We start from the raw sequence: 26,242 nt of genomic DNA, 5'->3' as shown, positions 1-26,242 counted from the left end.
ACTGAACAGTGAGGCTTGAGTTCATGACGATCCCCCAGAGCACGACCTGGAGCTGCCTGGGACTGCACAGGGGCTGCAGCCCTCCCAGGCAGCCCAGAGGCTGCCCTGCACAGTTACACTCAGGGTCTGCAGGGCTTTGCAGCGGAGTGGTTACTCATCCTAACACACCACGCACACACGCCCACGTGTCCGTGGTGCTGTGGGAGTTCTGCATCCCCACGCCTTGGCCGGGGCACGGGCTGGCTCTCGGCAGGAGCTGTCGCTAATGAGGATGAAGCACACACTGAGGAGAAATACAGCGTTCTGAAACACACATTTGTGAGATCCCCAATAGTATCAATAGTAACGATTAAGGTCAGAGGCAGTATCAAGTTTTGCATGCACTTTCTACATTAGTATTTCTATAAACAAGTTTCATTCTTGCTGGTTTGTTTGCAAAATTACTGAGGTTTCCTTTACTTCCAGAGACTGGAATATTCAACATTAGTTTCATTGATGATGTTGAAAGTCATTCTTTGTCTAAAATACACCTACAAATGCTTGAGATTATGGGACAGGGATTGCCCTGTTGTAAAGGGCTGAAGTAACTGTAGAAATATTTTTTGATCTTAGAAATACAGGGAATTTATCTACAAATTGGACTGTAAGCATGAGGAACACTTATTGCAAGTTCTCAAAGTCTTACATGAAAGGGTGAAGGTGCAAAGTCGTTAAGACTGCCTTAATTCTAAAGATTAGCCTACTCATTTAATTAAACTATCAATAGAAACACAGAATTTAAAGTAATCCAAGTAAGAATCCCCTTCAACTTTCCAAGCTTCTTCGCTTTTCCCATCATTGCCTTTCAGACTAGACAGGACCTGTAAATTCTGATGTCAGAAACCAGCAAAGAACACACAGACATTTTCAGGTCTTTGTTGTGTATCATAAAATACTGTAAGAAAAGAATGCAGAGTCCCAGAATTCAGGTTATTTTTCCCTCTCAGTAACCAGACAGAGAGTTGGAATCTCCTTCACACACCACCTCAAGTAAAGCCTACGGTGGGTGGGGACGGGGACACAATGCAGGGGCAGTGCTGTGCCTCTCATGTGCCCCTAGAGATGGGCTTCTGTCCTGGCACTGCTGCAGTTTGTGGGGAATGACAAACACACCAGCTCACACATCTTTGTAAGGCAGCAGCCTGCCCAGGTGCTGTGCCTGGGGCACCCTTTGCCAGGGGACACTGCCCAGCTGTGACACCTCTCAGGTGCGCAGGCACAGGCACCTGGGGGGCCCCAAAACCTGCAGCTGCCTGCTCCAACCCAACCCCAAGCTCTCAGAAAAGGATATGAACTGCCTTGAATTCTCTTACATTACATTTCATATTTCTGCAAATGGCTTATAGATCTGCTGTTTGAAATAAATTCTGAAACCACTAAGCGTGCTTAACAGAGCTTCAACTCTATGTGGACAGCGAGTTCAGAGGACAGAACAAGGACTTTTGCAGTATATAATACACATGGCTGTACAGTCAAAGGCCACCTCTTGCTTTAACACAAGAATTTACAGTAGCAAGCAGTGGTGGCAAGATTTCTTACACAAAACCTACAGGAATTTACAGGATAGGCATGGATCACCGAGGTTATAACACCAGCAATAGACAACACAGAGTATCTTGTGCAATGTGAACAAAGTTGACAGTAGTTTACCAATGCTGTAAGTAATTCACATAAATATGCTAACCCACCAGCTAACAAAACTTCATCCTCTTTCCACCAGAACCAGAGGCGTGTACAGCAATCCATATAAACAAAAGTGGTTTGTTTTTGTGGTTTTAGCCAAACATGCACAAAGCAGACGCACTCCAAGGGGATACTTGCAAAAAACCAAAAAAAATCCCCTCAAAACTGGTGTCCAAGCACACACAGCAATTGGATTCACACTTCTCCAACAGCCATGACAGAGCCAAAGTTTATTGTATGGATGCTTTTTGTCCTGGAAAAATAGTAATATAAAAACTCACTTGATTTATAACTGACAGAAAACTCCAGCTTTACTCAGGCCACTCTTCCGTGTCTCCAATTCTAGCCCTAATTTGTTCCAGCCCTACTTTGGGAACTTGTGTTCTCTTCCTTATCCATTAATGTAAATGCAAATCAAATAAAAACTACAACATAATCAGAAAAAATAAAAAAGACTAGAAAAATGAAATTGAAAATAGCTTATACCTGCTTTTGGATGTTATGTTTATTGACAACAATTTAATAACACCACTTTTGCTTTCCCTCTAAACCGCTGGATATGCTCTGTGTCTCTGTTACAGAGAGCTTTAGTAAATTTCTATCTCAATTAAATATATCCTGTATTTGGAATTTTATTTTCATCCAATCTGCAAGACAAAAACGAGCTTTTCTTTCAAGCTATTTTCTATCATTGTTAGGAACCATCTTGTCTGATTTGTGAGGATGTGGGATGCTAACTGTCCTCATCTCGAGCACTGAGAGCTCCCAGGATGCTGCACTGCCACGCCTCATCTGGTGTTATACTCAATTCCTCTCTATGAATGAAATAAACTCTTGACAGCAGGGCTCTAGTTACAGGTAAGAACAACTTCCTGCATGCTTGTTGGGCAAAATGCTCTTATTTTTGTGCAAAGATCTGGCACAGTACATTTACTGGGGAAGTCCAAGTGAGAGAGGGTAAAACATGACAAATAAAACAACAGAAGTGAAGCCTAAAATATCCAGTTCATGCAGTTGACAATTTGACTCCTCAGGGGTCAGAGCAGCTGTTCCACAACAATAGTTTTCCCCATCAAAAGCAATTACTGAAGATTTCAGTTTCTCTGCAATAGCTCAAACTCCTAGACTGTACAGTCTGTTTCCTAGGCTATTGAAAACACATCGCCTTTCCAAATCCCCATGTTTTGTGCTGTTTCCCTATGAGAACTGATGCTAAAACTGCCAGAATTTTCTCTTAGCAAAATGCAGCCTCTTGTCTCAGCATTGTAAAATTGTGAAGGGATCCCCAGAACCTAACAAGAATTGTTGTGCAAGTTCTCAAGAGAACAGCGAGGTAGCGAACGAACACCTTGTTTCTGGTGGATAACTGCCCACGCCTGAGCCCCCTGACCCTGGAACACGGCTGCCCGACCTCAGTCACTGCTCTGAGACCACAGAACCCTGCACCATCCATGGGACACGCTGGAAACGCTGACCAGGCAAATCCAACCGCTGCTGGTGAGCTCGGCTTTGTACAAGGTCTCACAATTCGGATGCCCAGCTGTACACTTTTGGGGATGTGGAAGGAGCTTTCAGCATGAAGTCCAGCTGTATTATGTATAGCAACTAGGCAGCAAATCTCTTTTTTATCTGATTTCCCCAGAACCATGTCTTTCAGCAAATATTTACAATGCTGAAGTAAAAGAAAGAAAAAGAAGGTGATTTTCTTTTTGTCTCTCCATTTCTCTTGCGCACAAAACTGAAATAGTGGCTAGAAAGTGACCATTTCAAATTATGACCGAAAACTGCATTTATTAAATTTGAAAACATGTACCCAAGAAAACCTTTATACATTTTTATGGCAAGTTTTCCTATTACATGAGAGGCTTTCTTACACATTTCAAGCTTAAATGAACAGCAACCAAACAGAAGTTTGGACTAAAACTGCAAAGCTGTTGGCTGTGTGGAGGGAAACTATGGCTGCAGAACTGAAAACAAGATGAAAGAACAAATTCACAGAAATAGTTCATGGAATAGTGAACAAAGCTCTAATAAAGTAAGAAACAGAAGAAAGCCAAATCTGCTCCACATGTCAGTACTATTGATACATAAACAGGCTCCTGCACTAGTAAAATCTGTGAAATAATGTCTGCTTAGGAAAGACTTAATTTCAGCTCTAGACTGTCCATGTTTAAGCATGGGTTTACATTACTACTACTTTTTTAATTTCCTGAAGGATACTACCTGTTCTTAGATCTGGTTAAAATTAACTATGAGCAGGCTCAATTTGAAATCAAGGTGAAGCTGTTGGCAGGATCAGAATTTTCATGTGCTGAGTAGATGAGACGTTTATTTTTTCTAGATTTGGTACTGTAATTTGCTTCCAATATATAGACACTATACAGGAGTGCACTCAAAGCAGTATTTTAAACTCTCTTTTCTCATTTTTAAGGTTGAAACGTCATTTTGGTAATTTCACCAGACCCTCTGTATTTTTCTCTCTGTACTCGGTTTTTACATCTGCCAAATAATGTTACACCACAGGTAAGTTATATATTTGACCCAGACTAGGGTGAAATCCTACCCAAAAAATGACCTTATGTGAATGGTTTCATCAACGTTTCAGCAGAACTGGCACAAGCAGCAGTCTACAGAACTGTGCCAATATCTGAAAAGTAGAAAGAGCTGCAACCAGCAACATTTAAACCTAACTAATTTATTTCTGAATTTCTAGAATTATTTTGAATCACTAAATCATGAACTGGATCCTCACTGTGAGATACCAGTGTTGAAGTAGTTTATAGGGGTTCATTTGAAAGATGTGCTTTGTCAGTATTCCCATCCTTAAGGCCTGATCAAACCCAAGTGTGTCTGTGCCAGCACCCACAGTTCTATCACCACTTATGGTGAATTAAAGAAAAATAAATTTACCTGTACGTTTTACATCATTAAGGTATATTTTACATTCTTGAAATGCAAATGTGTAGGGTGAAACACTGAAGAATCCAGTCCATACTTAGCCATGGCAAGAGCAGTGGATGAGAGCTGACTGGGGACAGGGGAGAGCACTTAATAAACAACTGATACAGAAATAGGACCCTGTGTAACATGTATCAGCTGAAAAGTCATTTTTGAATAAAGTGATCAACACTAAATATTGTAACAGCTGGTTGCTCATTAAATCTAATTCCACATCATTTGCACATGCGGCATTGCCACAGAACAGAGGAAAATTCAGCTGGTTTTAGGCAGGTCAAGAAGCTGTCCTTTGATGCATCCTTAAAGAAGCAAGGTTCTATTCCACTTCTTCCCAAGTGGAATTATTTAAAATAAATGATTAGCCTATGTATTTCTCATTGGGTATTCCTGTTGGAAGGGAAAGGAACAGCTGGATGTCCTGGGACATGGAACATTTAATCCTCCACTATGAGGAACAGGCTGAAAGCCTGAAAGTTGTTTCTGTCTCTGAATATGTGACATATTGGGTGGCTACGGCTCTGCAACCAGAGGACTTCCAAATAAAAAATGGAATTCCTGGGGGTTGGAAGTGCAAGTTCCAAACTGCAGTTTTTCCTCATTCTCAGGTAGTTCAGAAAATAATGTCATCCCTGCATGCAAATATCCAGGGACTTTGTTAATGCACACCAGGCCACATGCTTTACCTGTGATTCAGACAGCTAAACTCCTTCCTTGCCTCAAACCCGGCTCTTAGCCATGGCAATAAAATCCTGGCAACATGGAAATACATCTGCATCTGATCACTCCTTTCCATAGGCTGGAGCAGCAGGTAGGACCCTGGTTTCACTGTGAAGTTCAAAGGTGAATCCAGTTTCAGGTGATTTCTACAAAGCTGGAATATTTGCAAGAGTTCTCACAGCATACAGATCCCTCACTCTCCATTTCTGCTACTCGAAGATGTAATCACTTCTGGTTTTAAGAAGGCTTCCTTCAACTCTGCCTGAAATACCCATTACAGAATCACCTTCTATTTACTTCTATACTAAAAAGCAAGATCCATCTAAAAAGCCAGTGTGAGAAGATCTACCCTGCACCATTTAAAATAAAATTCCTAGCAGAGCTGGACAAGTTCTGACATTATCAACAGTGCTGTTGCAAAAGGACAGAACCAAACAGCAGTGACATTGCTCCTCGTATCTGGAGCATAAAAAATTTAAGAAGAGGGAGCAAACACTGAGTGCTTGGGAATAGTCTTTCCTCCCATATTGATACTCCAGGTACCATGAAAATCCTACAAGGATTTGTAGGATAAGCAAAGGAAAGAGAAATGGACAAGCAAAAAGCCCTATGCATATTAAGGAAGAAATGATCCAAAGGTGTAATTTAGAATTTGAGTAATTAGCAGAAAGGATTGTTTTCTAATGGTTCAGCTGCAGAACCTGGCCTCTCCTGGAGCCTGGTAAAGCCCTGGACAAAGCATTAGTGGCACCAGCTGCTGCCCGTGGGGCTGCGTGGGAGTGAGAAATGCAGGACACAGTGAATCCATCGTGTGCTGAAAGGACATTGTGCTCCCATATCAAAGTGAGGATAACATGTTTTAATATTGATATCAATCTGTGCCAGCAGTTCCACGCACAGGTTTAAAGGTCAGACTTCATCCTTCCCAGGTGCCCAGCAGCTCACTGCCCTGGGAATGGCCTTTGGCACTCGATGCACTGCTCCCATCTCCCTTAGCCCAGCAGCAGTGACACCGTCTGACAGACTGGGCCAGAAGGAGCCCTTGGGTGCCTGGAGGGCGACCACAGATAATACAGGTGGCCAACCAAGGCTGCAGGGGCACCTGGGCTCTGGGTGCAATGGGGACACACCAGTGGTGTTGGTGACAACAGCAAAGGGTCTGAAGAAATTACACTTGATTTTGTGTTTGTGATTCGAGCCAATAGCAGGGTCTTCCAGCATCTTTGGAGACAGCAACAAAGTGCTTTCCAAAGAGAAGCAAATGAATGTGACCTTCATAATCAATAAGAATACAGCCTACAAAACCATATAAGGACTATCCAGGTCATGTTTACATCTAATCAAGTAGTTCTTACTAAAAAGTAACGCTAACAAAATCTTTGATACTTCAATGTAATTTTGATCCTCTGAGACTTTCATCTTTGAGTAACCCTAACAGGATAGTAACATGTTAAACCTTTTTATTTCCATATGTCATATGTGTATAATATATGGAAATAAAAATTAGTTAGGAGATTGTAGAATTCCTTACACATCCAGCTACCATCACAAGCCCATCACATATGGGTGATATTCCTTTATCACAAGCTCATGAAAGAAAATCCCCTTGCACATGGATATACCACATCCCAGAACTGCTCCTGCTCTGCAAGTGGCTGCTGTGGATTAAAGTCCAAAGAGAGGAATTTGCTGTTTGTCTGTGGCACAAATTTCTGCCGAGCCACTTTGTGCCTGCATTGCTGATCATCAGCTTTTGTATCACTACAAACCGAAAACCTTTGTTTTCCTGGGGGAGCTGAAAATCATCAGGAACTAAGTACCACAATCTTGGTTTCAGAGCTCTGCCTCAAGAGAAATGGGGATGCTTCCAGAAGCGTTTCCTTGAGGCCTTTTTCTGCATTCTGGCCCCAGCTTTCATACCTAACTGTACGTTCCCCCTCTAAAAGGACCCAGACCTTTGCTCCTTTCTATTCATGGCAAAAGGTAACACCCTCACAACAAGGCTAGTAGTCATAAAAAGTTTACTGTGGCATTTTGGCTCAAGGAAAAAAAAGAAGGCTGCTGACTGGAAAGTTTTGTGGGAATTAATTCTGGCAGATATGGCAGAAAACACACACCCAAGCAGCAGGGTGACCTGATTTTCTAAATGGGCTTGGGAAATACTGTTTATAATCAGGAACACAGATTGCTCATATATGTTTGAGAATCGCTGAAAATGGGAAACATAATTGCAGGTTGTTGGAAAATGTTTTGGTGATAAGGACTCTACTGTATTTCCATTAACTACCACCCCTACAGAAGACCATGCTAAATAGAAAACTCAAATCCAAGGGCAGGAGAAGCCCTGACACTTTATTGCTAGATTCTATAGCAATTGGAGCTCAATTGATACAAGCAATTGAAGCTTGTATCAAATTCAGGCTTCCATTTAAAATAGATATTGCAGATATTAGGCTTCAATTAAAGAAGAAAAATAACCTTCAGTGCTTTTTTTCTCTTAAAGGCAAAGTATCAAAAGAAATCCCCAAACTAGGTGGAAGTTATTCAATTTCTCCAAAAAATTAGGATGAGCTTTCTTCTATTTCTTGAGACAGTACAATTTGTGATTCACAGGGTAGCTGGTATCAAATAAAAGGTAATGAAAGCTCGTATAAGCAATTTTATTCCTGTCCATAATGGCAGACTAACAAAATCAAAAGAATTTATCCTTTGAGTTCAACTTAAAAAATAACTTACAAAGCAGTGATATATGCAACATAAAACAGTTCAGGATGGGAGAGGGAAAGCAAATTTTAATAATTAAAATGCAAACGTGAAAAAAAAAAAAGAAATGGAATAAAAGTCCCTACTTCTGATTTCTACGTAAGATGTCATGTGATCCTATTGGACAGCGTCCTGGGGTCTGTGTGTGTGTGTGTGTTTGGGTGTCACACACACACACCCCACGCTGACCCACACATGTACACACACAGACAGGCGCTGGCAGCTCCACCTCGGGCACTTCTCTCATGCCACTCCTTACAGTTGTCTCAAGCGTGTTTGGGACCCACTTTCTTGACAAAACAGAGGAGATGGTAGGAGAAAAAAAACAAACAGGTGGGTCTGATTGTGTCTGAGATCCTTTAGTTAAACTGTACACTGGGACGAATAATTTTCTTCTGCAGTAGCTCTCTGGGGAGGGCCAACTCACTGTGGTCTTCACGGCGACACTTGTGAACGGGTCACACGCTCATTGTCATGCTAGGGGAGTACTGAAAAAGAGCAATCCACAATTTAACAAACATTCTGCCCCCACCCCAGGCAGCACTGGGTTCAGAGCTCCGGGAGCGCCCTCCTGAATCTGTGCCGCAGCCTCTCCTGGGGCTGCAGTTCACTTTGTGCCCCAGAACTTCTGCTGAGCTTCTCTCGTGCCACAAGGCAGCCACTGCTGAGAGGCAATGCCCCTGAGGCTGTTCTGCTGTTACCTGCGTGCTGTGATGAGCCAATACCTCACTGAGGCTTTCCACTCCCCTTCCTGCCCACTGCTGGTACTGGGGAATTTACCTGGGCAGGTGCCTGGTCTGAAATGGACTGGCTGCATCCGCGGCCAGCTGAACCACACAAGATTCTGGGGAGGTTTTGGTTACTTTAGGGGAAGAAAGGAACAAAGATACCTATGACTGTGATTCAGTTAGGCTTTTGGTCTGTATTATTTTGTGTTAGCAATTTTAGGGGGCAAGCTGAATCACCAGTGGTCATTCTCCTTTATGTGGACCAAAAATCCAATCCCCACACCTCACGACTGTAGTGACACAAACTGAACTGCAGCCTTTAGCCAAGCTACAGCTACCCTCAGGTTAGCGGTGCTTCATTAAAGTAATCACTGGGACACCACAGTGCCTAGAAGAAATGCACATCCATACACCTAATTTGCTTTCAAATTGAAAACTGTGGACTGCAAAAACAGTTAATTTGGTCTAACATCCTCTAAGCAGAGGAAAATGTTAAAATGCAAGAATATTAGCAGTTTGAAAATTGACAGAAGAAAAGGAAAGGTAAATTTGCTGGTGCAAAACCACATGTGGTCTACATATCCCGTCAAGTCTTGAGTTCCAAGCTGGCCATTTCCAAGTGCCCAAGCATACAGAATGAGTATTTTAGATGGGTCTTCCCTGTAACGTAAACTACAGAGGTCTGCCTATCAGCTCTGAGGCTTAAAGCAAAGCACCTGCTCCAGTAATCTCCTGTATCTGAGCCAAGGTATCTGGAGAATCACTTTGGGAAAGCATGCTCGCAAGTTGGTTAGGACTTTCAAGTTGTTAGTAAGCCCTGAATTGCTACTTACCCCTAACCAAAATTCCTGGTGAACTGAACAGCAAATCTCCCTGAGAAAGGACTGCATGATAACACCTATTCTGAGCAGCCAAATGGCAAAACAGGGATCAGAAAGCAAGGCAGTCCCCCAGGATGAGAGAGCAATCCATGTTACAGAGCCTGCAGTCCCTGGGAGCAGACAGGGACACCCCTGGCATGTGCCACTCTGCCTTGCAGGCACACATCTCAACAAAACCTTGAGAAATCTGAGTCCCTGGCTCTTGCGGGCAGCACAAAAACACCCAGAGCCCAGGGAGGGTCTGAGAACACTGATTTTCTCCAGAGCACCACTGCTGTCCTCCTGTCCCACGGCCCTGTGTCAGTGACCCTGGCTGCCCTGGGCACAGCAGAGCGTGCCAGACTGGGAGCCAAGGGCTGCCACAGTGCCAGGAGCAGGGACCATGTTTCATGGAGCCTCTGTGCTTTCTGCCATTGGGGCAGATATTAAACTCTGCTCTTTTTAGGCTGTGTATGACAGTTTTCTTCAACGCTCCACACAACCTGAATGTGTGCCCACCAACAGCTAAGTGGCAGAAACTCTTCCTTTTCGCTACCTGAAAAAGAAAACCTCCCAAAAACCCTCAAAATCAGATTCCCAGGAAATTTTCCATGGAACTCAAGTATGCTGAGATCTAACAGAAGCTGTTTACTGAGCAGCAGGTCACCACTGGCACAGGCAATGAGGGTACACTCCTATTTAGGCACCTAGAGGTGGATTTACAAACCCAGCCTCAGGCACATGAGTATGACAATACCACGCTCTTGCTCTGTAAAATGTTCACATACATTTTGCTGCTTTGAGCATTCCATATATTAAAAAAAACAACATCATTTCCCCCGGAATGAACACTAGTGGAACCTCTGCCTTTTATGGGTGTAACAGCACACTGCAACATGCAATCTGCTGGTGCTCTCATCACATACTTCAGTGTAAATCCTGCTTTTTCATTGACCTCGTGGCCCTGAGAGTTTCTGCAGTAAACCTATGCCTCCCACCTATTCCAGTTTCAGCTCTCTTTTGCTCAGCATTTTTTATTCAAATCAATGCTGTACTTTCAGAAACTATTAAAAAACATGCAAGACCACAGTGCTGCACTACAAGCACACTACAAAACTTGTAAAGGTTCTTTTTCTAAACAAAAGACCACAGACACACGTTCACCTCTGCAGTCCAACAAGCCAGGTAATGGGATACTTACACTCTCGCTCTGAAAAGGGTTGAGGAAGTTTCCACCCATCTCACTGTCATCCCTGGGAGTGCCAGGCTGGTTGCTCATGCTCATATTACTGGGAGAGTTCTGTTAAAAAAGAAAAGATTACAAAACACAGATTCAGTGCTGCTTCAGGTTCATTTGCAGCCTCACCAGGTGAGCCCAGGGCATGCTCCACACAGAACTTGGTGCACTCGGGTGCCCTGGGCCTCTCAAGGATGAGAAATCAGTCCCAGCAGGGTTCTGCATGATTCAGTCACTCATTTTAGTCTGTTAAGTAATGTTCTCTTCCCTGAAGCAAGGATTATTTACCTGTGCCTCATTTTCAGGCTACAGCCAGCATCTGCTTTTGCTGAAGTAAAGAAAAGCTGTAAAAGGCTGCAGCAGGGATGTGAGGAAGTTCTGTCACCACATTCAATCATGTGGTTGAATGCAGCCGCATCTGTGAGCCCTGACACGTGTGACTTATGGGTATGTACTTAAAGACAGACAAAAGATGTACTTAAAGGCAGGATGGATCAGGTCTGCACGGACCTTTGCGGACTGAGGGCTGCTCTTCATCCTCACAATTCACCGAAATAGTAACAATCTAAAGCCTTCCAAAAATCAATTGTTACTCTTTTCCTTACAGAAGGGCACAGAGACCTCTGCAACTTCAGAAGCAGAATGGCTGAAACAAGGCAATTGCCACAGAAATTACTGTGCATCACCAGCTCACACATGGTTATTTTACACACTACCATCAGTCAGGTGCTCTTACAAAGCTGCTTTGCAGCACCCTGCCATGCCTGGACCACGGGCAATCCTCCTTCCATCACTGCTACATCTCCTACTCAGAGGACTCATGATGGAAAAAGAGTAGTCAGGGAAAAGGAGCAGTGAAACCATGGGCCTCGTAATGAAATCCTTACATCTATCACAGTTCTTCCCTTGGGTTTTTTTTTTTTTTTTAATTCAGAAAACTGGAATGCAATATAAATATAAATACCAAACTAATTACATACATGACCTACAAGCAGAAATTCTTTACCAGCACCTGAAATGCAGCGCAGAGAGCTGGGTCAAAGCCCTGCCTTAGCCCTTCTGCTTTCTTCAGTCTAATTCACTGCTCCCACAGCTGTGATCCTCAGGCCACTGGACAACACGTCCATCAAGGACAACTGAAGCCTGACGAGGTGATTGCCATCAGTAACAATAACAACACTGACTCCAGCTGACATCTGTTAATCAAGCCTGCTCTCCAGTGGAGCCCGCACAGCAGACATTCAGGGACCCCCAGCTCAGAGAAGGCTGCACCCGCTGCCGTGGCTCTGCCACTGCTGCTGTGCCCTCATGAGCAGCATTGATTCAGGGCAGCCCAGAGCCTGAGTCACACAGGAGGTCAGGCTGCACAGTCACAGCCCTCCCGCTGGCCTGGACATCCAGGAACACACACACCTTCTCATTTATTTTATATGATGCTCCTGCACTTTTGCTTGTTCCCGGGGGACTTCCCCCTATTTCATGTTGCTCTGTGTAGAAGTAAGCTTTGGCATTCTGCCATTGCTGCAGCACTCCAGCCCCAAAGGGCCAAATTCCTGAAAAAATCCCATTTCAGTGACTGCCCCAGGCTGCTTTTGTGGCCACTTGGGGTCCAGCACTATAGCTCCAAATGGGATTTTCCAAAGCAAGGGTGCCCGTGGTGCCTGCACAAATTCCATGGGCATTGCAATAAATGCAGGTTGGTAATTTTTATTTAACATGCATAATTTCAGTTCATTTACTGCCCTTATCTGAGCTTAGTTCATGAAAAACTTTATGCTCTGCCATTCGGCTAATGTAGTCAAAATCTTCTCTAGAAAGCAATGAATTCTGTGAGCTGTACTGATTCTGCCAGGACTGGATCCATTTTCTATGGACAGCTGTTTTACAGGCAAAATTAACAATTTTATTTTACCTATTTAAAAAACACACAGATCAAAACTTATTTCCATGAGTTATTCATGCAGGCTAACATATTATGAGACTTTTAGGTAAATTGTTTAGGATCCAAGTTTTCAGAGCTGCTGATACCTGTACCAGCACATACTGACCAACTAAAAGGGGAATACAGGCTTTAAAAATTATCCCATGGGAATGGAAATGTTTTGGATTTTTTCCCCTTAAAAATGCTGCAGTTTGCAGTAAGATAGTGAAGAAAAACCACAGACTTTGATAAAAATGTGCTGTATGCTGGTCATCCCACAGGAGGTTTTTATTGAATCCCTCACTGCACAGCCCAGCACAGCACAGCTGAGGCAATGTGGTCTTTTCCATCCATCACTTCACATCATGAAGAGTCTGAAAATGTTATAAAATTTCAGAACACAGGGTCCTCTTTATTTATGCCCCTTTACCAATACTACATTGGCTCATTAATTCCTAAGTTAATGATGATCACATCCACAGAAGTTTTATTTTTACAGAAGTAACATATTCAAGTATTATTTTTGTAGATGCAAAATCCCTGCAGATTAAACTCACATCCTTTTCCAGCTATGTCATGATTGTGGCATCAAAACAGTGCTTCTGCTGAAAGTACTTCTTAATCTAGTTTTTGGAAATTTATCCTGAGGATTAAGATATTAACATTACCTTAGAGAGGTGACAAACCCAATCCTGCAACACCCTAAGGAGATTGTCCCAAATTTACATTTGACTAGAATTCATTATTAGAACTGGTTTCATTTATTTTAAGAGCACCAAATACTACAACATGCTCAGTCAGATTATGAACTGGAGGTAATTATATATAATATAGATATGATATAATAAATGTGTATAAGGAAAGGATTCATAACGGAGACAAAGAAGATGAGTTTAGAGTGAAACACTAAAAATTCCAGATATTGGATTAGATACTCACTTTGGAAATACTGTCCATGTCTCCTGAGCCTGAAATTAAAACAGACAATTGCTCAGTAAATTTTGAGCTGAAGCTAATCCAATAATTATTTTTTTTCCACAGAAAATACATAGTGCAACATCAACATTTTACGAAATAACCAACTTAGTAAAAGTTTACATTTGGTACAGAATAATCCACTCAATTAGTCTGAGTGGATCACCATCAACTGTTGCTGCACTACATGTACTGAGTATCTCTTAGAAGAAAACAGATGATCCTGATGAGCACAGTAATGGAAACCAAATGAAATTAAATATAGGGAGTGCATGACAATTGAAAACTGAGGGCTTTTTTCACATGCTGTAGCCCTCACCTCAGGTAAAGCAGAGAATAGGGGAAATGTAATTTTAGGATGCATGAACAAAGAAAAGTGGTTTTTAGCAGCAAAAGACATGTATTTTCAGGGAAGACAAATTCTGGAAGAGTACTGAGAACAAAACTGGAAGAGATCACAGCAAAACCATCAGAAATGGAGCTGTGGGAGAAGACTGAAACAGCTCCTTCAGACAGCCAGGTAAACTAGGGCTGAGAAGGAATATGAGTTCTCTCTCCAAAAACTCCAGATACATAGATGTTATCAGGAGTTATTTTGTTATAGCCCAAGAGGATAAACTATGTGCTAGGTACATGTAAAATCCTCCCATAACTGCAATTGAATTTTTCATTTTAGCTGAGAAGAGAAAATTCTCAGCTTGCAGAAAGTGACAGAAAAAGGTGTGGCAGCCTCACACAGTTTTTCATTGACTTGAATGCAATTTTGCATCATTACTAGTTAAACCAACTACCCATTTTAGGATCGTAATAGGTAAAGAAAGGCTGCAAAAGTGTCCCTATATAAAGCAATCCAAAATGTCAGGGACATGTTTCCTAAAACAAAAAAAGGAACTCTCTTCAGGAGACAGAGGCTATGCTGAATGGTTATTGTCCACAACAAGTCTGCTCACTGAGCTTCAATTACTTCTTTTTTCACTGCCACAGCCTCTTCAAATCACTCCCTTCATCTCACTGATGGACACAGAGTTTTTCCCGTACATTTTAACAACGTGTCTTCCACAGAACTCCAAGAATTGGTCCCAGAGAGCAGCAGGGGCACTGGGAATTCAGCATTTACTGTCACTGTTACCTAATGATCCGTTCATATGGTGTGAGTCCATTGCACCCAGCCCGCTCATGGGTCCGTCGGAGCCTGGCCCCAGTGGAAACTACAAAAGGAGCAGGCGTTAATAACTGCACAGCTGTTTATCACACAACCCAATCAAGAGAAAATACTCCTCAGGAGAAGGGAGGGAAAAAAGGAACGACAAATCCTGAGCTCTGAATGAGGAGACTCCCGAGTCCCATTCAGACCTTTATGAGAAGGTGTCTTGTGAAGACTGAAAACCGGCATTTTTTGGGGTCAATTTCATGATTTTTGGAGACTGTCATCTCTGTAAGCTGGAATCCAATAGAGTCATAATTTATTATTTACTTCAGTTTTGGTTTTGTATGGCTTTTCAGACTGCTGCTGGCAACTCAGCCTCATCCCCACTGGAGTTACAGGGAACTTTTATAACTCCCTAAAATCCATCAGTGATTAATTAACGGCTTTCAAACCCCACCAGACCTATCCTAAGTTGTAAAAGCTCCTCATCACCTTCACAACTTGAGCAGTTTCTATCCAATTACATAATTAACCTTAAATTTAGCTCTTCACACATTTAAAAGGTACTACCATTATAGCCAAACAATCTGCAATTTACTGCATAATGACTTAGCATACCTACATATATTTACTTCTAAGTTCTACAGGCAGGTTTTTTTTCCCAGAGGCCCATAACTGAAGAGCCACCCATAAAAAAGAAAAGCTTAGCAATAATGATAGCTGCTGGAAATACAGTGTTTGGATAAACAACAGGCTGCACTACTGAAAGAAAGATGTAAGAAAATTCATATTTACATTAGGTCTGTTGGGCCCAGGTGGCACAGCGTTCATTAAAGTGTACATGTTGTCTCCAGAGTTGGTTGAATCTGTAATAAGAGATTATTTTAAGTGCTAAAATACACTTTTCAATCAAATTACTCACCTCATACATTTCCTGTCATTTTGTTCATATTATTACTGTGCCTCAATGCTATACACAGTGGCAATTTAAAGGCAGGTTTTATTCTCTTTCTATCCACTGCTGCCACACAACAGGCCTATGAAAAGAAATAATTGCCATGGTCCCCAAGTGACGACTACTGGGCTCTAGCTTTATGCATGACTGTTAAAAGGCTTATAAATCACCAAGAATCTCTAACTATTGAATTCCTAAAATCCTGTTTCCTGGAGTTCTAAATTTCTTCACTCATCTTCAATATTATTCATAGAACAGGAGTTTGTTTTTTATCAGTACTTCCTGTAATTTGTTTTCCATCTGGAATAAATGATAAAAAGCTTCTCCTTACACAGACCGAGAGTCAGAGTTTTTTACTCTCATCCCTGTCAAGGCCATATGAATTTGAATATATCCAAGTCTTCAAAGGAACACTGTGCAAAGACCCTTCACTCCTGAGGGAGGCTTTAGCTGATCTATCTTCATGGTGCAGCCTGGTGCAATGCTTGCAGAAAAACCCCAAAATGACAAAAACCGAAAGGACAATGACCTGACAAAAGTCTGTATACATCCCTAAGTGGACAGTGTGAATTAAAAAAAAGTATTGGCAACTCTGGAAAATCAGTATCTGCACAGAGAATAAAAAGAGCTCAGCACTCTGCATCCAGACCCATTCCACACCCAATGATATTCCACATACAACCGGAAGGTAAATGAAGGATTTTGTCTACTAATCAGTATTTCCAAGATGATTTTCTAAGCATTAATCCAAGCTAATAATTCCATTATATACAGAGCACTACATATCACTAGAACATTCTACGGCGCTGTCTGAGGAAAAGGGGAAACAGAAAGGTTTTTAGCCTGAAGTAAAATCAGCCTATTAAGTTATTTTTAGTATTCAGTGAGGCAGGCAAAAAGTTCTTTGCCCACCAGAATCTTGTGCAACACACATCCCTGGCTGTCCCCCAGTTCTGGGAACAAACCTGTCTGCTGTCCTGGCTCCTGCCAGAGCACACAGGGATGGTTGGCCTGTGGAATCTCTGAGCTGCTGCTCTCACAGGTGAGTAAATGCCTTGGCAAAACCCACAGGTAGCCGACTTCTAAGTGTTTTCATGCTTTGGAACACAGAACTTCAAAATATCTTTACCCTAGGTTGCCTTTTTGGTTTGTTCATTTTTCGGAAGGGTTTTATTTGGCTTGGTTGCCATTTTTATTTTTATATATCTAAATCCCTAGAATTGTATTCCATGAAGTAATATACTGGTGCAGTAAGTTTTTATGGCCAGTTAGGAAAATTCCCTACCCTCCTGTGCTGGAGAGGTTAGCAAGTAGCAAGTACGGAAAAAAACCACATGATACAGAAAATATAGACCCAAGAATTTTGTTATTTGATTATTAAAAAAAAAAAAACCCAAAAGTGTACTTCCTAAAATCTTTATTTTGCTGCTTCCAAGTGTATTTCAGTACCTGCAGGACTAGGCATGATGGGTGTTCCTGGTGGCCCTCCACCGCCTGGAGGACCCTGGGGAGAGTCAAAACTGTCAGTTAGCATGAATTAAAAGGTCAGAAAAAACCTAAAACAGGAACACAACCCCCCCCCACCATATCAAAGAACATTTATTTTTTAAAGTTTTGGTTTCTTCCATGTCACAAATCTGATCAAGACTAAGGAACAAAAATTGCTCTGGCTGTTACACAAATAAATATTGACTTTCTATAATAAAACATACATAACTGCTAGAAATAATTATAATTTTCATTGCCATATGGACGTTACTGTACTTTACCTCTTTTGTTATCATTTAAAACAGCAGATACTCTGTTCAGACAGGGATATCTTTTCAGTGGCAGTGATTACAAAGGTCTGGGTATTCTGTCTGCTTACAGGATACCTGTCCATATATTTTTTACCTATAAACTTTTATCCATGGATTTATAGCCACATTTTATCCAAACCCATATGACTCTCTAGGCATCACAGGCTCTCCATATACCTGTGCACTAAGCTCACTTACTTGATTTTTTAAGGGCTCTGTGTGCATGTTTTTAAAGATCAGATAAAAAGATGTAGGAACAACTAACTGACCATTTATGAGAGAAGTTACTTGTCCTCATTAACTTTTTCATCTCATTTTAAATTTGTTCTTACTTTGTTTGTGTATTTTCCTCTCTTAGAGAGTTTTTTGTTATCAACTATTTTCACTCTGAGAATATAATATTATTAATGTATAAAAAGTATATCCTTGTATATTTATACATATTATATATACGTCTATATTATGGATAAGTTTTTATACCAGTATATATTAATATATTATATATAGATTGATCTTATTAAGTTCTTAAAGCAAGTAATTCCAGATTACAAGTCTTTTCACTAAAAACCTTTTGTAGGAGCTTTCCAGCCCATCCCTCATCCCCAAAAATTGCTCTCTATGGAGTCAAATATTCCCAAAATGTCTTTAAACTCTTCAACAATAGAATGTGGCAAACCCACAAAACCTCCTCCAAGCAGAGAGAGCTCTGTGAAGTTCTGCACTGCAAGAACTGATTTGGAGACAGCAAATATTGACTGTTTCCACCAAGCTGCGACAAAATGAGGCCTAGAGTTACAAACACTTGCAAGAATCATAACTTTTCTCCCATCTAATTTTTTTAAGAAATGACAAAATAAACTGCTTTTAATTATATAATTCTCCCTCCTCGCCCTGTGACACCAGCCATGTGCATGTGATAAAAACAGAGTAAACGATCTGCCTGGGAAAAGCTCCTCAGCCATCCAGATAACCTGAGTGCAACAACACCAACAATAGGGAGTCTAAAATAACAAAGTGAATCTCTACTCACAGAGACAAAATCCAGCATTACACACTGACACCTTTTTCCTGCAGAAGTTCAAAAACAGCTCCCACAGCATGGTTTTTCTGAGAAAGCCAGGGGGTTTTTGTCCCTCATTACTGTAGGCAATACATGGCATGAGGTTTTTTCTGGAGTGAGGCAGCACTAGGGCAGTTTGGAGCAGGCTGACAACGATTCTGCAGGTGAGCACCCACATCTGCACCAGAGGGGCTGGGAAACCTCGGTGCAGGCCAGATGTTCAGCCAGCACACGGGGCTCCCCTCAACATCTGGGCTGCTGTTTCTCTGCCCAAATGAGGTGTGATGTCCAACAAACACACACAAAGGCACTCACCACGTAGTTCCCAGGAGAGGCTGAGGAATAAGGTATCTGTAACAGCAACAGAAAAAACAGTGATTTTGGGTCCCTCTGTGCTGGGATGGGCTCCTGCAGCTGCAGGTGAGAGCTGATTCAATTAGAGTGACCAAGGACACAGCTAAAATCATGGGGAAATGCTTCTGCTGTCAAAATAAACACTTCTTTTCAGCAATTTCAAAAAATTGGCTAAAAACCAATGAAGTATTAGAAGGTTAAGGTATAAGATTACTAAGGCAATGTAGTTTATAAGGTGCATGGACTCAGGCAGCACATACTTGTATTTCAGTCAGCAGGACTTCCGTCAGCCAAGCACAAACTGAATTCCAATGTGCTTGAGAGATACCTAATTTTCAATACAATCTTGACCACGAAAGGCAAAGAAGCTACCACATCTTTCACCTTAGAAGATACTGGTATTTATTCCCATTTTTGATTTAGGTTTTCTGAAGGACACTGTCCTGGAGAAATCCTGTGAATAATCTTGTTTTCTTCTTTGTTTCTGCCTTTGCTGTTATTCTCCCCAAAGGAACACAGGCCAGTGCTGTTGTGGGAGCAACAAGTGCACTGACAAACACAAATTTCTCTACAGACAACTTGTCAGACAAATTACTGCTACAAATAAATCTATTACTGAACTTGCCAATTGATTTCAGGGACTGAAAAGACTTTAACTATCAGCTTAAAAATATCAATTTTAATTCAGTTTATGCAAAAGAAAATAGAAGAATTTCACTAATAGAATTAAAAAGCCAAAATTGAGAAAACCAGGAAGAACTGTTTAGCAGGGCAAGCCAGAACCACCTTATCCATCCACAAGTACCAAAATGGACACTTTTAAACTAATGATATATGATCCCTGAATGAAAATGAAGAATTTCTGCCTTCTGGAGAAATACCAGAAATGTCCTGTTCGTGTAGGATGCCAGGACAACCTTTATGTTACAGCAGGGCTGGGCCTGGCATGAAGATACTTCCCTAAACACAAGAGATGTCAAATATCTTTGTAATATTTACTTACAGAATTGGCATTGGTTGGGTTTGGCCAAGGTCTACCACCCCCAGGGCCCCTGAAACAGAAGAAGAATGATGAGACACAGAACCACCCTCATCCTCTGACCAGCTCTGGGGTAAAAACTCTGAAGAATCTGTTTCCAGAGGAAGGAAATGGCTTTTTTTCAAGCTAAAGTGTGTTTACAAACCATAACTACACTAAGTTAAAATGCAAGAGCAGAATTTTTGTTGTGGCACTGCTCTTCAGTCATTTGGTGAGTTGATTGATTTATTTACTACTCTGAAAATAAATTCCAGTCATAAAATAAATAAATGTTCAGTCATAAAACCAGTGATCTTGCTCACAAGATTAAGCACATGCCTGAAGCGCTGAGCATGGATTCATTTACTGTGGATCCACAATACTGCAGTATTGTCAGGTTTCATTAGCAAAACTTGTGCAATTAGCTAATAAATGTTTTGGGAACACCTAATTTGGAGAAGAACACGCCATACAAACCCTACAGGTTGCTATGATCCCTCTGTGGTGATGAGGATGATGATGGTGACCATGATGATGGTGACCATGACGACAACAACAGCAGCCATGATATAAATGTCATGTATTACATCCAGAAAACCCTCAGAGGGTTTTTCTCACAACTTTTGCTGTAATTTTAGGATTCTCATCCTCAGCCAAACCCAGAAAAATATTTTGGGGGTGAGGCTTCATCTCTTAACAATGCAGAGGGGACTCAGACACACCAGAGGCAAAATCTCCATGCTCACAGTCACAGTGTCTCAAATCCATCATTCTCTCTGGGAGTACCAAGAGCTCCTGCTCATTTACAAACAGGGCTGAATCACTTTCTGAAGGCCCTGACAACAGAGAGGCAGAGCAGATGACAAAACTTTCACATTTGCAATGGCCCTTTGGCCTCATTAGCTGTAGAAAAGCAACATTAACCACTGCAGCTCGCCAGGCATGGGAGAGAGACTGGAACAGACAGAAAGAATCACCCTTCATTAATGAGTTCTGAAAGTTCCCTAAGTCCTGCAGAAATAAAAGCTATTAAGTGCATACATTGCCTGAGGGATTTAATATTGAATCTTATTTTTTTATTACATTGTTGATGAAACTATAAAGGAACAATCTCAAAGAAGAAATCAACAGAAAATTTATTTATTTCCACTGCCTTTATTGTTGGAATGATAGAAATCAAGAATGTTGGAATGGTCTTTTCTGCATCATTCAAAGAAAGACTGAGAGAGAAAATGCTCCTCAGGTCAAATATTCAGCAATTTCCCCTCTGCTGATGATCACATAGTGAAATATTAATTTTTTTTTTTTTTTTGGGTCTTGCTGTTCTTTTTCTTATTTTTCAGTGGTTTATTGGATCCCCTCTTTCAGAAAAATCACGACTATTTGTAACAACATTTAAAAGTCTGTTTTAACCCCAAACCCTTGCACTCATTTCTGTGACATGTACTGACTCAGAGACAAAACTGGGTTAAGCCTCAGGAATATGGAAACTCAGAAATTACACTGAGACATGGGAACTCACCTTTCATCTAAGAAGGTGTTGGAATTTTCAGATTTATTGCACAGCTTTAAATACAGACTTAGAAGCCACTACAGCAGATTCTGCTGGAAAGCCACATGGATTTTGTGGAGCCAAATGCTTATAAAACACACATTAAAACTCCCAAACTGCAATTTTCAAATGTTTTTAATTCCACGCAAGCAGGTCTTTTGTCTTTTACTAAATGTTTATTTTGGAAGCACCAACAAGGTCATAAAACATAACCATACAAGCACCAATTCCAAAATACTTCACAAGGTCTCTGTGGCTATGACCATTTTTTTTTTCTGTAATTTTTTTAGAGTTTATCCTGTAAGTGTCAATCCTGGCTTGAAAAAATGAAAGTCTGAAATTTCAGTTTCCCAAGAGGCAAATATATTCCATCAGGAAATGAAACATCTAGACTCAAGTTTGTGAATTGAAGTTCAAAGACAAAATCACACCTTTTTCTTTTATTTTTTTTTAAATCTGAGGCATGACTGAGATATTCTTAGCGCTTGAGACAGCACTGCAGGTCACACAGGGTGTTAAAAACCACCAGTGAAATATAACACTGAGGCTCCCTGAAATCTGCCTTTTTCTTCCAAAAACTGGCAGAGACATGAAATCTTCCTAAAAACGAACGGCTGTGCCAAGTTCCAACTGAAAAACTTAGGGCCTAAAATGAAGTTATTCTGTGGAAGAAGATGGGCTGGGCATCAGCTGTGCCCAACAGGAATCTGACGGTGCTGCTGACGACAAAGGCAGGAATCACCCAGCAGTGCTGCAGCCGTGGATTGCAGGGGATTAAACGCTGCCTGCTGAGTCCTCAGGCTGCCCTTTCTGACCACAAAGAACAATTTCTCACCCAGCAAAACTGTCACATTTTATATGGCAGATAGTCTGCTCTTAACCAAAGCAGCTTCCCCTCGCATTCCAAGGAGGAAAAGCTGGATTTTAAACAGCAGCTGTTTCTGTACAACACACATTTTTGCACTTGACACGGCCAAAACTCCAAGAAAATGAAGAAGAGGGCAGTGGGAAATTGTCGAGTACAGAAAACACTCAGGTGGGAAGGGACACCCTCATGTGCAGGGGAAATGTGATTTCCCCAGCTGAGGCACGGTGGGCAAAGGGCGAGGGGAGCACATCTGGCTCCATCCTGAGGCACTGCCCCAGCCCAGCCCTCACTGCAGTGTCAGAGACAGCGCTCAATTTACAGCAGCAAACACCCTCGTGTCCTGAAAATGCAATTCAAAGAACCCCAACTCAGAGCAACCCTTTGACAAAATGTGTTTATAAAGAGCACAGTATAAGTACTTCAACCCATATTCTCTCTTTCTGGTAGGCCAGGAAATCTTTTTGTCGTACAGAAAACTCTTTTCTTATTTTTCCTGGGGAAACTGTCATTTATGTGAATAAAGAGTTTCAAAATATCTTATCCATCCCTCAATTTACTTCTGGAAAGTTGATTTCCTTTTTTTTATACAGCCTTCTGCTGAGGAAAACTTCTACAGTGCCTATACTTGACTCACACTGAATTTCAAATGTCTCAGTATTTTTTCCACATCAATTTAATTGAAAACCATAAATGCCTACTCTCAGGAAGGCTCCTAGAATTGTCTCAAATCCCTATATGTGATGCATATGATAGAGCAACACACGACTTCAGATTTTAGTTTATTTGCTTCAAGATTTCAATGTATGTGTGGAAATCCAAACCTGTTAGAGGCACAGTGGTTTTTTCAAAATTACATTATCTATTTGTGTACCTCTTTGACTTTTTCTTCAGTAGTAACTTTTTACTTGAAATTAAAATTATAATTTCTTATTTACGTTTTCTATAAAAACTGGAGTAAAAATGGGTATCTGTGATATAATGAGAAAGCATATAGAAATCTTTACTGCTTTCTTGATGTTACATCTGAAGTATTTCTACACATTTAAAAGGGGGTCTGTCTTCAGGGATAAAAGGTGCAACACCCTGCCATGGCTACGTTCACATTTAGAACAAATCTGAACTCAGATGATATCCATTTTTATCAGATGATTTTCCAGACCCAGAAATACACAGAAACACTGACAGAAATACACTCATATCTGCAAACCTTCTCTATGTGTTTAGACTGGAAATAAATGTATTTAAGGAAACACGAACTGCAGCTGAGGAAGACTTTCAAATCAATTGTGTCTTTCTTGTAAATAGTTCTAGACAAAGGCTATTTTGCTACAATTAAGTACCGATTTTTTTTTTCTACAATTAAGTATTTATTTTTGCAGAGAAAAAGCATTCCTCACAAGATATTTAGTAAGTAGAAATATAAATATGTCATTTTTAAAAATGCATGCAAGGATGTGTCAGTGATTATATTGACAAAATATTCCCAGTATTTGAAGTTTGATCTGTGAAAGAAACTGAGTATTTCTACAGACTTGTTAGGACAGCCAAGGCTCCTGTAAGACTGTGGGTTCAGTTCTTAAAATTGCAATTATTGGTCATCAAAGTACATTCCTGTTGCCTTGTCTGTCCCAATTGCTCCTTGTGCAATGCAATAATGGCATTTTCCATGTACAGTAGGATTGTTGTGCTTACATGTTCATCCCAGGCATCCCCGGGCCACCTAAAGCGTTCAGAGGGGGTCTCATGGCACCTCCATAGTTCTGCAACGACAACCAAGGGTCAGACTACCACAAAACAAAAAAACAAAACCAAAGGGGAGGGGGAAAGAAAGGACAGCAGGTTAATGACATCCCTGTGCAATGACAACTGCTGCCACGACAGGCCATGCCATTCATGCTTTCAGGATTCCCTGACTGTTGACTAAAAATTGGGATCATTAACCCCAGGAAGAAACAACACAAACAACAGAAACTGGCTAAGAACATAAGTTAATGTGGTTTCAGGGAGAATTATACTATTTACACATATTGAGTTCAAGTTAATGGCCAGCAAGGGTCAACTTCTAAACCAAGGCAATTCAAAATCAGAGTCCCCTACTAAGATTTTGAGATATTAAATGGTATTCTTTCTACCTAGATTTCATTATGTTTGTATAAAATTAAAACACATGACATAACTTTTCTAATGCACTATTACATTTCTCTTTCCATGATTCAATTCCAATAAATCACAGAATCCCAAGATGGGACCTTAAAGCCCATCCAGTGTCACCCCTGGCCTGGGCAGGGACACTTTCCACTACCCCAGGTCTTTGATAATCGAAATGAAGAGTATTTAATATGATAAATAATGTCCTAGCAAGGCTAAAAAATTAAATACCCAACACCCATAAAATCTGAATTTATGTCCTGATACCATGACCAAAGCTTGACTGCACTACTTACAAAAAATATATAAATTACACCTATTTTTATTCAATGAAATAGAAGCAGAACAATCTGTCTCACCTGACAATTTTCCACCTGTAATTACTGCTAATCCTAAGCAGATTTACTCCTTTGGCCTGAGTAATAGCACTAGCAGCCATAGAGCTGTCCTTCCAGAGCAGTGATGCTCTCTGCTGAGCCCAGGTATTTGGTGATCCAATTAGGGAGTCATTTGTGAACTTAAATTTTGAGTACTTAAATTTTGTGTAGGTTAGGATGTTGAGCACAAGAAAGAAGAAGCTTACAAAAACACTGGATCTTAAATGACAGCAGAAATGGAAAAATTATCCTCCTAAAAAGTGGCAAGAGATTTGCCTGCAGTGTGACTAATGGTGCTGCATAAAGGATCAGCTCAATCTCACATGGCAGCACAGCAGAGCTTCCCTTTCTACCTCCAAAAAGGGCAAATACATTTCAGGGCTACATTAAAAAAATAGCAAATACATTTTATTTTATATTTGTATATGTTTTGCTGGTCACTCAGCAGAGATTGTGAAGAACTGCACGACTGGTTTGTAGCAAAAATACCCAAAACTGTACAGACAGTTGTGAACAGACTTGAAAGGCAAAGCTATTCAATAATTTAGAGTTCAGCTGTTATTCAAACAAGAAGCCACCAGGGAGATTATCTGAAACGGGGAAGCAAAAATGCACAGTGTGGGCACAACAAGCACACTGTGAAACAAAACACTGGCAGCACCAGCGAGGAACACCACCACCCACGTGCTGCTGACTGGAGTGCTGACAAAACACAGAGGAAACTCCTGGATTTGTGTTCCAGGGGTGCACTGGGCCTGTCCTTGTCCCTCTGGGACAGAGCCAGAGATGCTCAGGGGGACAAATGGCAGCCTGGACATCTCACTTTACACTAAAATCTCTGCTGCCTGTGCCAAAATTTAGATCAACAGTGGATGAAAGAAAAAGTTTACAGAATTTGGAGAGGTCTTTTGGGCAAACTTAGAAGGTATTAATATTTTCCTCCTAAACAGCATAATCAGTGAGGAGGAGGAGGAGGAGGAGGAGGAAACGCCGACTCCACTCCAGGTCTGCCTTGCCAGTGTCAGTCCTTGGTTGCAAAAAACATTTTTCTAAAGAAAGCAAGTGACAGGATTCTTCTTTAAA

At 41.1% G+C, this 26,242-nt stretch overlaps 1 protein-coding gene across 4 annotated transcripts in view; it reads right to left on the bottom strand.

The window, feature by feature from the left end:
- Positions 1-7,817: 7,817 nt before the first annotated feature.
- Positions 7,818-26,242, bottom strand: part of SSBP2 (single stranded DNA binding protein 2) — a 123,812-nt gene continuing 105,387 nt past the window's right edge. For 2 of the 4 annotated variants that reach the window (XM_058043841.1, XM_058043843.1), the window contains 9 exons: positions 24,327-24,418; positions 20,200-20,248; positions 19,158-19,193; positions 17,433-17,487; positions 15,824-15,894; positions 15,011-15,089; positions 13,846-13,874; positions 10,950-11,048; positions 7,818-8,648 (listed from right to left, as the gene is read on the bottom strand). In XM_058043841.1, coding sequence (XP_057899824.1) covers positions 8,619-8,648; positions 10,950-11,048; positions 13,846-13,874; positions 15,011-15,089; positions 15,824-15,894; positions 17,433-17,487; positions 19,158-19,193; positions 20,200-20,248; positions 24,327-24,418 — 540 coding nt within the window. In that variant the 3' untranslated portion in view covers positions 7,818-8,618. The remainder of the gene's footprint in view (positions 8,649-10,949; positions 11,049-13,845; positions 13,875-15,010; positions 15,090-15,823; positions 15,895-17,432; positions 17,488-19,157; positions 19,194-20,199; positions 20,249-24,326; positions 24,419-26,242) is intronic. The other 2 variants (XM_058043842.1, XM_058043845.1) reach the window with 1 other exon arrangement.

Source organism: Melospiza georgiana, chromosome Z (genome assembly GCF_028018845.1).
Source record: "Melospiza georgiana isolate bMelGeo1 chromosome Z, bMelGeo1.pri, whole genome shotgun sequence".
Lineage (NCBI taxonomy): Eukaryota > Metazoa > Chordata > Aves > Passeriformes > Passerellidae > Melospiza > Melospiza georgiana.
This window is presented reverse-complemented; position numbering and strand designations above follow the sequence as displayed.